The 14,101-nt window shown below is 50.9% G+C and overlaps 1 protein-coding gene across 16 annotated transcripts in view; it reads right to left on the bottom strand.

Moving 5' to 3' along the window:
• The window catches only part of MAGI2 (membrane associated guanylate kinase, WW and PDZ domain containing 2), a 1,068,715-nt gene that overhangs the window by 88,033 nt on the left and 966,581 nt on the right, over positions 1-14,101 (bottom strand). For all 16 annotated transcript variants that reach the window (XM_075599598.1, XM_075599601.1, XM_075599590.1 and 13 more), the window contains one exon: positions 7,092-7,340. In XM_075599598.1, coding sequence (XP_075455713.1) covers positions 7,092-7,340 — 249 coding nt within the window. The remainder of the gene's footprint in view (positions 1-7,091; positions 7,341-14,101) is intronic.

Below are 14,101 nucleotides of genomic sequence, written 5' to 3'. Positions count from 1 at the left end.
CATCCGGATGACCCCTTTGTTGAGTAGGGTCCAGAAGGCTAGCTGCAACTGCTGGAGGTACTCAGACAATTACTAATTTTCTTTCTGTTTGAGGGCATGGAAATGGGCCAATAGAGCTATTGGGTCATCCGTTTTGCCATAAATCCGGGTCAAGGCTCGTATCAGATCTTGAGCTTCCGCGTCGGCGTATTAGCGATATAATCGCACAATGTTGGTGGCCGGAAGCCACAGGCACTCAACGATCTGTTGCCTTTTTATGGCATCGGAGCACGTCCACACGGGCAGTACTTGTTCCGCGTGGTTACGTCATTAGTTGAACGTGTCTTCGCCCAGTGGTGTGGGTCGTATCCCGGAGACTGGTGACTGTGAGCGGACTGCGTTATGGCTTCTACCAGTTGAGGTAGAGTTACATTCCCGGCGGATTCATTAGTCGACAGACTACTGTGATATTCGGGTCTCGGCTAAGGGCCTGCGCAAGACTACTCTCACCCCGACTGGGGGTAGCTGAACTTGCAACCGAAGTACTTCTCCTCCAAGGGGGGCAAGGGGATGTAAGAGTTCAGCCCGATAGGGTGCACCAATGGGGAGTCCAGGGGTAGATGTCTCGGGTACGGCAGGTAGGGCGGAGTAAATCACTGGACAGCCTGTGGCCGGGTCTTCCCGTAAATACAGGGCCCTCGGGGCGCCTTCTTCACATATATCATGACTGGCAGCCGCTAGGACTATACTCCACTGGTGTGTAGCATCATACTTGTTACCTAAGATCTGTGCGTTGACTAGGCCGGGGAGTTGGTAGAGATGCTTGCAGATCTCGTGCAGGGACGTATTGGCGGGAATATCTCCCACGGCGAGCATGTAGCGGGGACTCATAAAGCCACAAGGACCAGTGGCGGACCTCTCATTTGGTCGATACAACATGTTCTCTTTAATTTGGTACTAAGATTCACGGGCACCCCAGGTCTGACTCTCAGCAGCGCTTCCAAATGTAGCCCCATTTCCCCTGTGTCAGGGCAACTATGTGTGCTACTAATACCTGCACGGCAAACAGGAGGCCTGATCCTCCGCCACCGCGAGCCTGGGGTGTGTATATTATCTACTAACAGTGCCTCCACCTGGGAAGGATCATCAAACAATGGGAAAGCCCCTCCCAACACAATATGCCCAGTAATACACACACAAAGTATGGTTAACAGTATTTACTAGAAGATACTAAACAATAACCATGCACAAACAGGATAAATATACAGTATAGCTTATACTGACCACAGTACTTAGGTGCAGGGGAACCAATGTCCCAGTGTCCAAGCCACGCAGGCCTATCTCGCCCCAAGTGTGAGACAGCGCTGCCCCACGATGTGTTGGTGCACTTGTGAAAAATACCTGCCTGGAGCTCCAGCCCTGGAGGTCACTGAGTAAGGCCAAGTAAATGAGCTGTCTGTTCCACCGAAGATCCACCTCCGCGTGGGGTGGCCTCCAGCCGGAGCGTCCCACCTTTAGATAGTCTCTGAGATGAGGGCCTAGTCTGGTCCCTGATGCAGGCCACGGACACAGCGTGCATCCGTCACAGGTACAAAGGAACTAGTAAGGTGGGTAAGGGATAATCCCTAATTGGGTGCTCCAATACCGGTGGTGCTGTGGAAAATCAAATCCTAAAACGAGAGGATTCTCCTCATGTGCTTTTAATCTTTTGGCTTACATGCCGCAATAAAGTTTTTTTTGTTATGCACCTGCCTCCAGCCTGATTCCGACTGGTGTGCTTACTCCCACATCCCTGCCTTACAAAGGAACTAGCACTAACAGGCTAAGGGGAGCATCCCTAACTGTGGGGCCTTCCCTATAGCACCACAAGCTAGATGGTCAGGGCGTAGCTGGGTCCTGAAGGGGGATACTCTGGCCTAGTCCAGCGGAGCATTTCTCCCTGGACCTTACCTATCCCCTTGCTCTCCTGCTTCCGACTGGCGTGCTTCCCTGAGCACGCCAAATGTATCTCTTTCCTTGCAGGAGATTCAGCGCGCCCTATTGGCTGCTGCGCGCCATGTGGTCTTTGCCCCCAAGGGCTGCTGGAGCTCGTAGATCACCTTGCGGAGCTATTTCCTAATTGCCGCCGCTATAACCACACTGCGCATGCGCGATCCTCCTAACGGCTGCTGGGTGCTCTGCTGCTCATATGCGAGCCTTTCTGTGATGGCGGTGCCCTGCAGCAGCGCTCTCTGCTGGTCTCCGGGACCCGCTTGCCAGCACCAACCTCCCTGCACCTGCGGTAAGAGATGGGGGGGGGGAACGCAGCTGAACTGGGGGACCTGGTTACACTCAGGTCAGGCAATACTGCAATATTTTCTGCATAGTGTAAAATATCTGCCTTTTTATCTACTGTACTAAGTCAGTATGGCAACATTATGACCTTCAGGAAACTAATTATCAGCATTGCTTCACAAAACGTATTCTGCCACCGTTTTTAAAAGACAATAACAAACAATATATGCAGAAATAATGTGAGAGCGGCAGCGCATGGTAGACTCAGCTTTTTAACAAGCAGTTTCTTTTTTACTAGATTTCTTCCATCCCATGAATAGCACCCGGGGTTGACTGATCACTATGCAGCTTACATTCTTTTACATTTGCTAGTGGATGTGTTCAAATAGTTTTGACGAACATAAAAATGGAGCGCAGATTAGGGCTGCTTGGTTCACTCATTCTGTCCATTTTCCATAATAACTGTAAAACCGTTCACATTCTTTGATCTATTTTTTTTGTCAACACATTTTTCCTTGGTTCATTGTGCCTTGTCTATAGCAATATATTTACTATGATTTACAGTACAGCGTTTCCACAATCAGGGCTATTTTGGGGGGGAACACAGGGAAATTGAATTAAGACACCTGTAATGAATATGGCAGAAGATATTAAGCATTTATTTTAATCAATCTGGCACATGGGGGGTTAATATTGGTTACAAATTGTCTTAAAAAAAAACAAGAATTATTTTATGGTCTGTCAAACTACCCCAGGCCCATGTTTTATAGCACCGAGGGCATCTAGAGATAAGGACATCTGTTTTTGGTGGTGTATTTCAAACTAAAGTATTTGTTGTCGTTTAGGTAAAACAAAATTCTCCGGAAACGGTTTCCTTGCAAAAACAGCACTGTTTACAATTAAACCTAATCTAAACAAATCCCTTTCAGCAATCTTTTTTTTTTTTCACTAAGGAGATATAGAAATTGTTTTCCAAATAAATGTGAAGTGAATAATCGCTACAGATGGCGTAAACATAATTTGTCCAAGTTAAACTTTGGCACCTTATTTGAAAGCCAGTCCACAGGTATAGACCGCGGCATTTGTCTTAAAGAGGCAATCCAAGCGGGTGTTTTTTTTCTGTGATTTTTTATATATCGTTGAAGCGGGGGATCTCTGAAGCTGAACCCTGTTAATTTCAGCTCCAGAGACACCCTGCTTCCAGAGATACTTGCCAGGGTTCACAATATCTCCACTCTTCAGAGATTTCCCGGCCTACGGGCCAATAGGAAGCCGTGACATCATCAGTGCAGCTTCCTATTGGCCCATATGACGCGGGAGCTACAAACCTGAATGCCCTTCTTGCTAAGCCAGAGTAGCGACCAGCACCTATTTCGGAGGTAGGTATCTCCGGAAGTAGGGGGTCCCTGGAGCTGAAATTAACGGGGTCCAGCGCCGAAGATCCCCTGCTTCAATATATAAAAATCCTTTATTTTTAAGTTGCCGTCTTGGCTTTCGCTTTTAAGTGTGCCTTAGCAAGAAATAATATGGGTGCAATAAAAGTTTCGGAAATTAATATATGTTTAGAGAGAAAGAAAGAAAAGAATAAAGGAGGCAAAGGAATGATGAAGAAAAAGAAAGGATGAATGAAAGATAAACAGGTCAGTCACCAGCAGACAAAGGCCTCGGACATGGTGCCGCAGACCGTGCAGACGCTGAGCGAACAGACTGCCTTAAGGCAGTGTTCGCGTCTATGCGGCGCGCGGGCGCGTGCACGCGGGAGGGGGTGCGCGTTGTGCAAGAAATCAGTTCAAACTGATTTCTTGGCGCGACAGGCCGGTCACGTGAGCGGTTCGCCCAATGAGGGCGAACCAGCTCCGTGACGTCACTGGCACGCCCCCGGACACGCCCACGGACGGCGCGTGTACCATGGCCAGGGAAAGCACCCTCTTTCCCTCAGCCTCCGCGCGCCTCGCGCAGCTGAATTTACCATGTCCGAAGCCTAGGCTGCGGCCACGGTGCAGTGACCCTCGCTCATGTTTGAGAGCCGTGACGTCACCAACTCTCTGAGCATGAGCGCTGCCTGTCCTGCAGGAATTTGCGGGCGGGGGGGGGAGGGGGCGTGGCACATAAGGGAGGGGGCATGTCATTGCCTGGATCGGGTGTGTGTGTGTGCATTGACTGGTGCTGATTCGTTGTTGAAGGGTCACGTGACCCTTAAGCGTGCTTGGAAATCAATTCTCCCCTGTCTCCCCAAGCGCTGAGCATTGATAATCGTACGTACACGCGCGCACGGACATGCGCATCGTATAACATTGATTCGATCGCGCCACGCACGCATCACTGCGCCGTGGCCGCAGCCTTACAGTATTTCACTGGTAATTTCTATTACTTTCAAAGGTTCACTTGAGTTTATTATATTTGTATAGAGGACATTTCCATTTTCAGCTCACTTGTAGTGTATGTGATACTGCAGTTTGTTGCTTAGCTAATGTATTTATACTTCCATTATCTTTCTTGCGTTTATGGTTTATGACCCAACAAGCTGTTATATTTTCAATCGCTGCTACTCAAATGCAGATATTGGCTGTTTCTGAGGGGCCTTCAATAAATGCAAAGTATGTACCATAACTGCAACAATTCCAATGTAATGTGATGAGATGCAATCACATTTGAAATATAAAAAGTTTCAAAATATACGACTCCTTTCTTGCCAATCTAATCATCTGAGCTGCTGATAATGTATAGGGGCATATTAATATAAGCTCCGAGATTGTCGATCCATGCGTTCTGACACAGAAGCCCCATTAAAGTCACAGTTTATAGAATATGCCGCACAAAAAGTATATATTTTTTTTTTAGCAATTTACAGGAACATAGCCAGATAAAATATGATGATAATTCTTCCATCCAGTACATAAGACGTTAATTAATATTTCCTTATCTATCGGCGTGATGATCACCTAAACTATCAGCATGGTGAGTTCCATTTACGGCTTAGTATTAAGTTGTCTCAATACAAAATGATCTCAGGAAACAATGGTTATGCTCAGTATACCCTAAGAATGTTATAAAACTTTAATTTAGTTCAGACACCTCTGTATTGTGCCCTATCACTTAGACCAGGGGTGCTCAACTCCAGTCCTCAAGCCCCCCAACAGTTCAGGTTTTCCGGATATCCCAGCTTCAGCACAGGTGGCTCAATCAGAGGTTCAGTCAACGCCGAGTCTCTGATTGAGCCACCTGTGCTGAAGCAGGGACTGATTGAACCACCCGTTCAGGGATATCCTGAAAACCTGACCTGTTTGGAGGACTTTAAGGACTGGAGTTGAGCCCCCCTGACTTAGATTGTAAGCTTCCCGGGGCAGTATATCCCTTCTACCATTATCACTGAACACAGGTGGTATAAGAATGAGCATAGAGATGTACAGTACTATACTGTATGTCCTCTAACTCAGTGGTACCGAACTCCAGTCCTCGAGGACCGCTCACAGGCCAGGTTTTATGGGCTTCCTCCCATTAGCACAGGTGGATCAAGCCTTTTGCGTGAACTATTTGTGCTCAAGCATAGATAGCCTTTAAACCCGGCCTGTTAGCGGTCCTTTGAGAGTCTAACTGGTTGTGTCAACATGCCTGGGTCACAAATATGCTGTGCCTATTACATTGTTCCCCAACATCTGCAAATTACAATTACTGGCAGCAAAGGAACAGGTTCTTTTGACACCACTTTTCAACTTTATTACTGTCTTTGCAATAGAGAAACGAATAGATGCGCATGCTATGCTTTTGTTGCTCATGTATCAATACAGAAATAACTACCCATGAAATAAAACCAAGTCTTTTTAGTTCAATAAAAGGTATCCCAGCCTATGGGAAATCTATACATCTATTAGAACTGTCAATGAGGTTAATAGTCCTTTATCCCATCTTTACAGATTATTGTTTTCCGTTTATTTGTGTGCAATAAAAGGAGTGGCCTACACATTGCTCAGGATCAAGGAACCTCGCAGAAATTGCTATTTTGGGGCTAGTCAAATATTTAATTGGCATGTACACCTAGGACATTTGTTTAAAAGCACACCGCACTAATTCCTAAAGCCTAGTGGCTTGTTGCTGATAGAGTTGTTGCTGATATTACTACATTTCTCTGTATATTGCATTATTGGCCTGTTGGTGTACTACCGTGCTGCAAACATAATAATAATACACAATAATAATATTAAACAACCATCCTTGGAGCTTACTATGTTACTTACTATGTTATAGCACTTCCCAATGCAACTATAACACACATCACTGTGAAATGCTCAAAGAACTCGATTGGTCATCACTCGAGTCTAGGCGCAAAGTTCACCTTTCCTGTCTTGCCTTCAAATTCTTTCTGGGCAAGCTACCCAGCTACCTGAACAAGCTCCTCACCCCTACCACATGCAGCACCTATCACCTGAGATCTGACTCCAAAAGACTGTTCATGGTCCCAAGGCTCAACAAAGTATCCGGCCGTTCCTCCTTCTCCTACCGTGCACCCCAAAAATGTAACAACCTACCAGAGACTCTTACGTCCACCACCAGTCTAAGTTCTTTCAAATCTAAGGCTGTCACACATTTTAATCTGGTCTGTAACTGTTTCATACGCCCATAATATAAATTATCTCTATCTGTGCATGCAATGTCTTTTATATAATATATACCCTGCTCATTTATGTAACTGTATTTATAACCATGTATTATTTGTCTTAACTCTGTGCCCAGGACATACTTGAAAACGAGAGGTAACTCTCAATGTATTACTTCCTGGTAAAACATTTTATAAATAAATAATATATAGAAAATATGGAAGCTTGAAGTGTGTCATTTACCTATTGTGGCTCCAGATTCTGGTCTGTTCAAAGAGCTGATGATGACGAAGCCAAAGCCTTCGTTCTCCTTGCGATGGATGACCACGTCACTGGTCTGCATGCTTTGTGACGTGAGGCCCTCAGGGGGGGAAGTATTACAGGGCGCGCTGTGATTACTGTTTGGATAAGCAGAGTCACTTCGGGGAGAACTGTGATGTGTTGACACAGAGCCCGGGCTCCTGCCATTCTCTGGGCAAGTTTCCCCTGAAACTGAACAGATATAAATTACTCAGCAAAACATATTGGCACAATCTTGGCGGTTTCAACCTTACGGAACAGAGGTAAACTCACAAAAGCAACACATTTGATGATAACCACATTTACAATCTCTTGCATCTCCCTGTGGTTTCCAACAGGATACACCACTTTCAAATACACAGACTCACCCTCTCAGCCAAATACTATTAATCTAAACGATGTACATTTACCCCCATTCTTTCTCTAATTGAGCCAGCATTAAAAAAAAATAGACCGTAAGCTCTTTGTGACAGATACACCCTTCTCCCAATGTTGGCTTTTAGTGGTGACGATGACCACATCCATGTTTTAGGCGTGTCCTTATCCCTGTATTTGACATGCTTATTTGACTACCTATTTTGAGCATCTCATTGTGAATCTAATCATGAGAAACAGCAGCTAAGGTTTGCAAATCTCTGATGGCAATACATTTGCAAGCAGCACCCTCCAAGAAACAACTGCGGGTCTGCATATACCGCTGAAGTCACTTAAAGGAGTAAACTGTGCACAACTGGGGGGCAAAACCTTCCATAGTGAGCGCACACAGAGCCCATTCCGAAACGTTCGCAGGCAGTGAAATCTGCAAAACGTTTAATGTGCTGCCACGACACCAAGCCAGTAGCAGATAGAGGAATGAACCTCAATGTTCGGCGCTACTAGCCTAATAGACACGCGTGCATCACGCAGAGGCAACGATATTAACCCTATCCATACCGTAGTCCAGAACTTTAAACACTCTTTGATAAAGCGCCCCTGGCGAGAAACGCGTTGGAGGTTTCTCTTTTTAATTAGGTTATGTTCCAATAAAGTTTTTTGTTATTTTTTCATTGGCCTCCAGTTCCCCACCTTTTTGCTGTGCTCTCGGTTTTTTTCTTCTACCACGACACCAAGCCACTTGTTATATATTCCCTCACCATAAGCCCATGTTGATGCTCAAGGGCCCGTGCAGTAGCCCCGTCTGGCGGTCTCAAAGGTGGGTCTATCGCGCACTGTTACTTCAAATAGGTGAGTGTCCTTTATATTGCTCCTTTCACTCCACGTTAAAAAATGATTACAGATATTGAGTAGAAACAACAACGAATTATGATCCTGACACATTAGAACTGGGAGTTAGTGGACCATATCTGCAGCTAAATGCCAGAGACATGGACACAAAGAACTAATTTTCTAGCTGTCACATATAAGAAGGATAAAATAAACATAGAAGTGCTTATGTCAGCACAGATGAAGAAGAAATTAAATTCTCTTATCCGAGTAAGTCCCTAGAAACGTCATTATTTTTGTATGTACAGTATGGAACAGATTTGACATGTTCTTAAGAAAAACCTTGTGATCTAAAGTTACAAAAGTCAGGGCCGGTTTAACCACTAAGGATAAGTTTTATAGTCCTTGCTACAGCGACGGCGACGCTACCAGTGACGTCACTCGTTGCCGTCGCTGTAGCAAAAGTTGCACTCTGGTGTGCGATGTAGCCGGCTGCAAGTGGCGGTGACGTCAGGTAGGGGGAAGGCAGAGGGGAGGTGTCAGAAGGGGCGGTGTCAGCAAGGAGGAAGGAAATGGGGAAGGCAGAGGGGCGGTGTCAGCAAGGAGGATGTAAAGGGGGAAGGCAGAGCGGCGGTATCAGCAAGAGGAAGGAAGGGGGGAAGGCAAAGGAGCGGTGTCAGCAAGGAGGAAGGAAAGGGGGAAGTAAGAGGGGTGGTGTCAGCAAGGAGGAAAGAAATGGGGAAGGCAGAGGTGTGGTGTCAGCAAGGAGGAAGGAAGGGGGAAGGCAGAGGGGCGGTGTCAGCAAGGAGGAAGGAAGGGGGAAGGCAGAGGGGCAGTGTCAGCAAGGAGGATTTAAAGGGGGAAGCAGAGGGGCAGTGTCAGCACGGAGGAAGGAAGGGGGGAAGGCAGAGGGGCGGTATCAGCAAGGAGGAAGGAAGGGGGGAAGGCAGAGGGGCGGTATCAGCAAGGAGTATGGAAGGGGGGAAGGCAAAGGAGCGGTGTCAGCAAGGAGGAAGGAAAGGGGGAAGTAAGAGGGGTGGTGTCAGCAAGGAGGAAAGAAATGGGGAAGGCAGAGGTGTGGTGTCAGCAAGGAGGAAGGAAGGGGGAAGGCAGAGGGGCGGTGTCAGCAAGGAGGAAGGAAGGGGGAAGGCAGAGGGGCGGTGTCAGCAAGGAGGAAGGAAAGGGGGAAGTAAGAGGGGTGGTGTCAGCAAGGAGGAAAGAAATGGGGAAGGCAGAGGTGTGGTGTCAGCAAGGAGGAAGGAAGGGGGAAGGCAGAGGGGCGGTGTCAGCAAGGAGGAAGGAAGGGGGAAGGCAGAGGGGCAGTGTCAGCAAGGAGGATTTAAAGGGGGAAGCAGAGGGGCGGTGTCAGCACGGAGGAAGGAAGGGGGGAAGGCAGAGAGGCGGTATCAGCAAGGAGGAAGGAAGGGGGGAAGGCAGAGGGGCGGTATCAGCAAGGAGTAAGGAAGGGGGGAAGGCAAAGGAGCGGTGTCAGCAAGGAGGAAGGAAAGGGGGAAGTAAGAGGGGTGGTGTCAGCAAGGAGGAAAGAAATGGGGAAGGCAGAGGTGTGGTGTCAGCAAGGAGGAAGGAAGGGGGAAGGCAGAGGGGCGGTGTCAGCAAGGAGGAAGGAAGGGGGAAGGCAGAGGGGCAGTGTCAGCAAGGAGGATTTAAAGGGGGAAGCAGAGGGGCGGTGTCAGCACGGAGGAAGGAAGGGGGGAAGGCAGAGAGGCGGTATCAGCAAGGAGGAAGGAAGGGGGGAAGGCAGAGGGGCGGTATCAGCAAGGAGTAAGGAAGGGGGGAAGGCAAAGGAGCGGTGTCAGCAAGGAGGAAGGAAAGGGGGAAGTAAGAGGGGTGGTGTCAGCAAGGAGGAAAGAAATGGGGAAGGCAGAGGGGCGGTGTCAGCAAGGAGGAAGGAATGGGGAAGGCAGAGGGGCGGTGTCAGCAAGGAGGAAGGAAGGGGGAAGGCAGAGGGGTGGTGTCAGCAAGGAGGAAAGAAATGGGGAAGGCAGAGGTGTGGTGTCAGCAAGGAGGAAGGAAGGGGGAAGGCAGAGGGGCGGTGTCAGCAAGGAGGAAGGAAGGGGGAAGGCAGAGGGGCGGTATCAGCAAGGAGGAAGGAAGGGGGAAGGCAGAGGGGCGGTGTCAGCAAGGAGGAAAGAAATGGGGAAGGCAGAGGTGCGGTGTCAGCAAGGAGGAAGGAAGGGGGAAGGCAGAGGGGTGGTGTCAGCAAGGAGGAAGGAAGGGGGAAGGCAGAGGAGTGGTGTCAGCAAGGAGGAAAGAAATGGGGAAGGCAGAGGTGCGGTGTCAGCAAGGAGGAAGGAAGGGGGAAGGCAGAGGTGCGGTGTCAGCAAGGAGGAAGGAAGGGGGAAGGCAGAGGTGCGGTGTCAGCAAGGAGGAAGGAAGGGGGAAGGCAGAGGAGTGGTGTCAGCAAGGAGGAAAGAAATGGGGAAGGCAGAGGTTCAGTGTCAGCAAGGAGGAAGGAAGGGGGAAGGCAGAGGTGCGGTGTCAGCAAGGAGGAAGGAAGGGGGAAGGCAGAGGGGCGGTGTCAGCAAGGAGGAAGGAAGGGGGAAGGCAGAGGAGTGGTGTCAGCACGGAGGAAGGAAGGGGGAAGGCAGAGGAGTGGTGTCAGCAAGGAGGAAGGCAGAAACGGAGAGTTCCAGCTCCAAAAACAACTGACTAGCAACGTGAGTGGAAGTAAACTAACAAGTAGTGTTGAAGGCAGAGGGGCGGTGTCAGCAAGGAGGAAGGAAAGGGGGAAGTAAGAGGGGTGGTGTCAGCAAGGAGGAAAGAAATGGGGAAGGCAGAGGTGTGGTGTCAGCAAGGAGGAAGGAAGGGGGAAGGCAGAGGGGTGGTGTCAGCAAGGAGGAAGGAAGGGGGAAGGCAGAGGGGCAGTGTCAGCAAGGAGGATTTAAAGGGGGAAGCAGAGGGGCGGTGTCAGCATGGAGGAAGGAAGGGGGGAAGGCAGAGAGGTGGTATCAGCAAGGAGGAAGGAAGGGGGGAAGGCAGAGGGGCGGTATCAGCAAGGAGTAAGGAAGGGGGGAAGACAAAGGAGCGGTGTCAGCAAGGAGGAAGGAAGGGGGAAGGCAGAGGGGCGGTGTCAGCAAGGAGGAAGGAAGGGGGAAGGCAGAGGGGCGGTGTCAGCAAGGAGGAAGGAAGGGGGAAGGCAGAGGGGCGGTGTCAGCAAGGAGGAAAGAAATGGGGAAGGCAGAGGTGTGGTGTCAGCAAGGAGGAAGGAAGGGGGAAGGCAGAGGGGCGGTGTCAGCAAGGAGGAAGGAAGGGGGAAGGCAGAGGGGCGGTGTCAGCAAGGAGGAAGGAAGGGGGAAGGCAGAGGGGCGGTGTCAGCAAGGAGGAAAGAAATTGGGAAGGCAGAGGTGCGGTGTCAGCAAGGAGGAAGGAAGGGGGAAGGCAGAGGGGTGGTGTCAGCAAGGAGGAAGGAAGGGGGAAGGCAGAGGAGTGGTGTCAGCAAGGAGGAAAGAAATGGGGAAGGCAGAGGTGCGGTGTCAGCAAGGAGGAAGGAAGGGGGAAGGCAGAGGTGCGTTGTCAGCAAGGAGGAAGGAAGGGGGAAGGCAGAGGTGCGGTGTCAGCAAGGAGGAAGGAAGGGGGAAGGCAGAGGGGCGGTGTCAGCAAGGAGGAAGGAAGAGGGAAGGCAGAGGGGCAGTGTCAGCAAGGAGGATTTAAAGGGGGAAGCAGAGGGGCGGTGTCAGCACGGAGGAAGGAAGGGGGGAAGGCAGAGAGGTGGTATCAGCAAGGAGGAAGGAAGGGGGGAAGGCAGAGGGGCGGTATCAGCAAGGAGTAAGGAAGGGGGGAAGACAAAGGAGCGGTGTCAGCAAGGAGGAAGGAAAGGGGGAAGTAAGAGGGGTGGTGTCAGCAAGGAGGAAAGAAATGGGGAAGGCAGAGGTGTGGTGTCAGCAAGGAGGAAGGAAGGGGGAAGGCAGAGGGGCGGTGTCAGCAAGGAGGAAGGAAGGGGGAAGGCAGAGGGGCGGTGTCAGCAAGGAGGAAGGAAGGGGGAAGGCAGAGGGGCGGTGTCAGCAAGGAGGAAAGAAATGGGGAAGGCAGAGGTGTTGTGTCAGCAAGGAGGAAGGAAGGGGGAAGGCAGAGGGGCGGTGTCAGCAAGGAGGAAGGAAGGGGGAAGGCAGAGGTGCGGTGTCAGCAAGGAGGAAGGAAGGGGGAAGGCAGAGGGGCGGTGTCAGCAAGGAGGAAAGAAATGGGGAAGGCAGAGGTGCGGTGTCAGCAAGGAGGAAGGAAGGGGGAAGGCAGAGGAGTGGTGTCAGCAAGGAGGAAAGAAATGGGGAAGGCAGAGGTTCGGTGTCAGCAAGGAGGAAGGAAGGGGGAAGGCAGAGGTGCGGTGTCAGCAAGGAGGAAGGAAGGGGGAAGGCAGAGGGGCGGTGTCAGCAAGGAGGAAGGAAGGGGGAAGGCAGAGGAGTGGTGTCAGCACGGAGGAAGGAAGGGGGAAGGCAGAGGAGTGGTGTCAGCAAGGAGGAAGGCAGAAACGTAGAGTTCCAGCTCCAAAAACAACTGACTAGCAACGTGAGTGGAAGTAAACTAACAAGTAGTGTTGAAGGCAGAGGGGCGGTGTCAGCAAGGAGGAAGGAAAGGGGGAAGTAAGAGGGGTGGTGTCAGCAAGGAGGAAAGAAATGGGGAAGGCAGAGGTGTGGTGTCAGCAAGGAGGAAGGAAGGGGGAAGGCAGAGGGGCGGTGTCAGCAAGGAGGAAGGAAGGGGGAAGGCAGAGGGGCAGTGTCAGCAAGGAGGATTTAAAGGGGGAAGCAGAGGGGCGGTGTCAGCACGGAGGAAGGAAGGGGGGAAGGCAGAGAGGTGGTATTAGCAAGGAGGAAGGAAGGGGGGAAGGCAGAGGGGCGGTATCAGCAAGGAGTAAGGAAGGGGGGAAGACAAAGGAGCGGTGTCAGCAAGGAGGAAGGAAAGGGGGAAGTAAGAGGGGTGGTGTCAGCAAGGAGGAAAGAAATGGGGAAGGCAGAGGGGCGGTGTCAGCAAGGAGGAAGGAATGGGGAAGGCAGAGGGGCGGTGTCAGCAAGGAGGAAGGAAGGGGGAAGGCAGAGGGGTGGTGTCAGCAAGGAGGAAAGAAATGGGGAAGGCAGAGGTGTGGTGTCAGCAAGGAGGAAGGAAGGGGGAAGGCAGAGGGGCGGTGTCAGCAAGGAGGAAGGAAGGGGGAAGGCAGAGGGGCGGTGTCAGCAAGGAGGAAGGAAGGGGGAAGGCAGAGGGGCGGTGTCAGCAAGGAGGAAAGAAATGGGGAAGGCAGAGGTGTGGTGTCAGCAAGGAGGAAGGAAGGGGGAAGGCAGAGGGGCGGTGTCAGCAAGGAGGAAGGAAGGGGGAAGGCAGAGGGGCGGTGTCAGCAAGGAGGAAGGAAGGGGGAAGGCAGAGGGGCGGTGTCAGCAAGGAGGAAAGAAATGGGGAAGGCAGAGGTGCGGTGTCAGCAAGGAGGAAGGAAGGGGGAAGGCAGAGGGGTGGTGTCAGCAAGGAGGAAGGAAGGGGGAAGGCAGAGGAGTGGTGTCAGCAAGGAGGAAAGAAATGGGGAAGGCAGAGGTGCGGTGTCAGCAAGGAGGAAGGAAGGGGGAAGGCAGAGGTGCGGTGTCAGCAAGGAGGAAGGAAGGGGGAAGGCAGAGGGGCAGTGTCAGCAAGGACGAAGGAAGGGGGAAGGCAGAGGAGTGGTGTCAGCACGGAGGAAGGAAGGGGGAAGGCAGAGGAGTGGTGTCAGCAAGGAGGAAGGCAGAAACGGAGAATTCCAGCTCCAAAAACAACTG

The sequence above is a fragment of the Ascaphus truei genome, chromosome 5 (genome assembly GCF_040206685.1).
Source record: "Ascaphus truei isolate aAscTru1 chromosome 5, aAscTru1.hap1, whole genome shotgun sequence".
Classification (NCBI taxonomy): Eukaryota; Metazoa; Chordata; class Amphibia; order Anura; family Ascaphidae; genus Ascaphus; species Ascaphus truei.
This window is presented reverse-complemented; position numbering and strand designations above follow the sequence as displayed.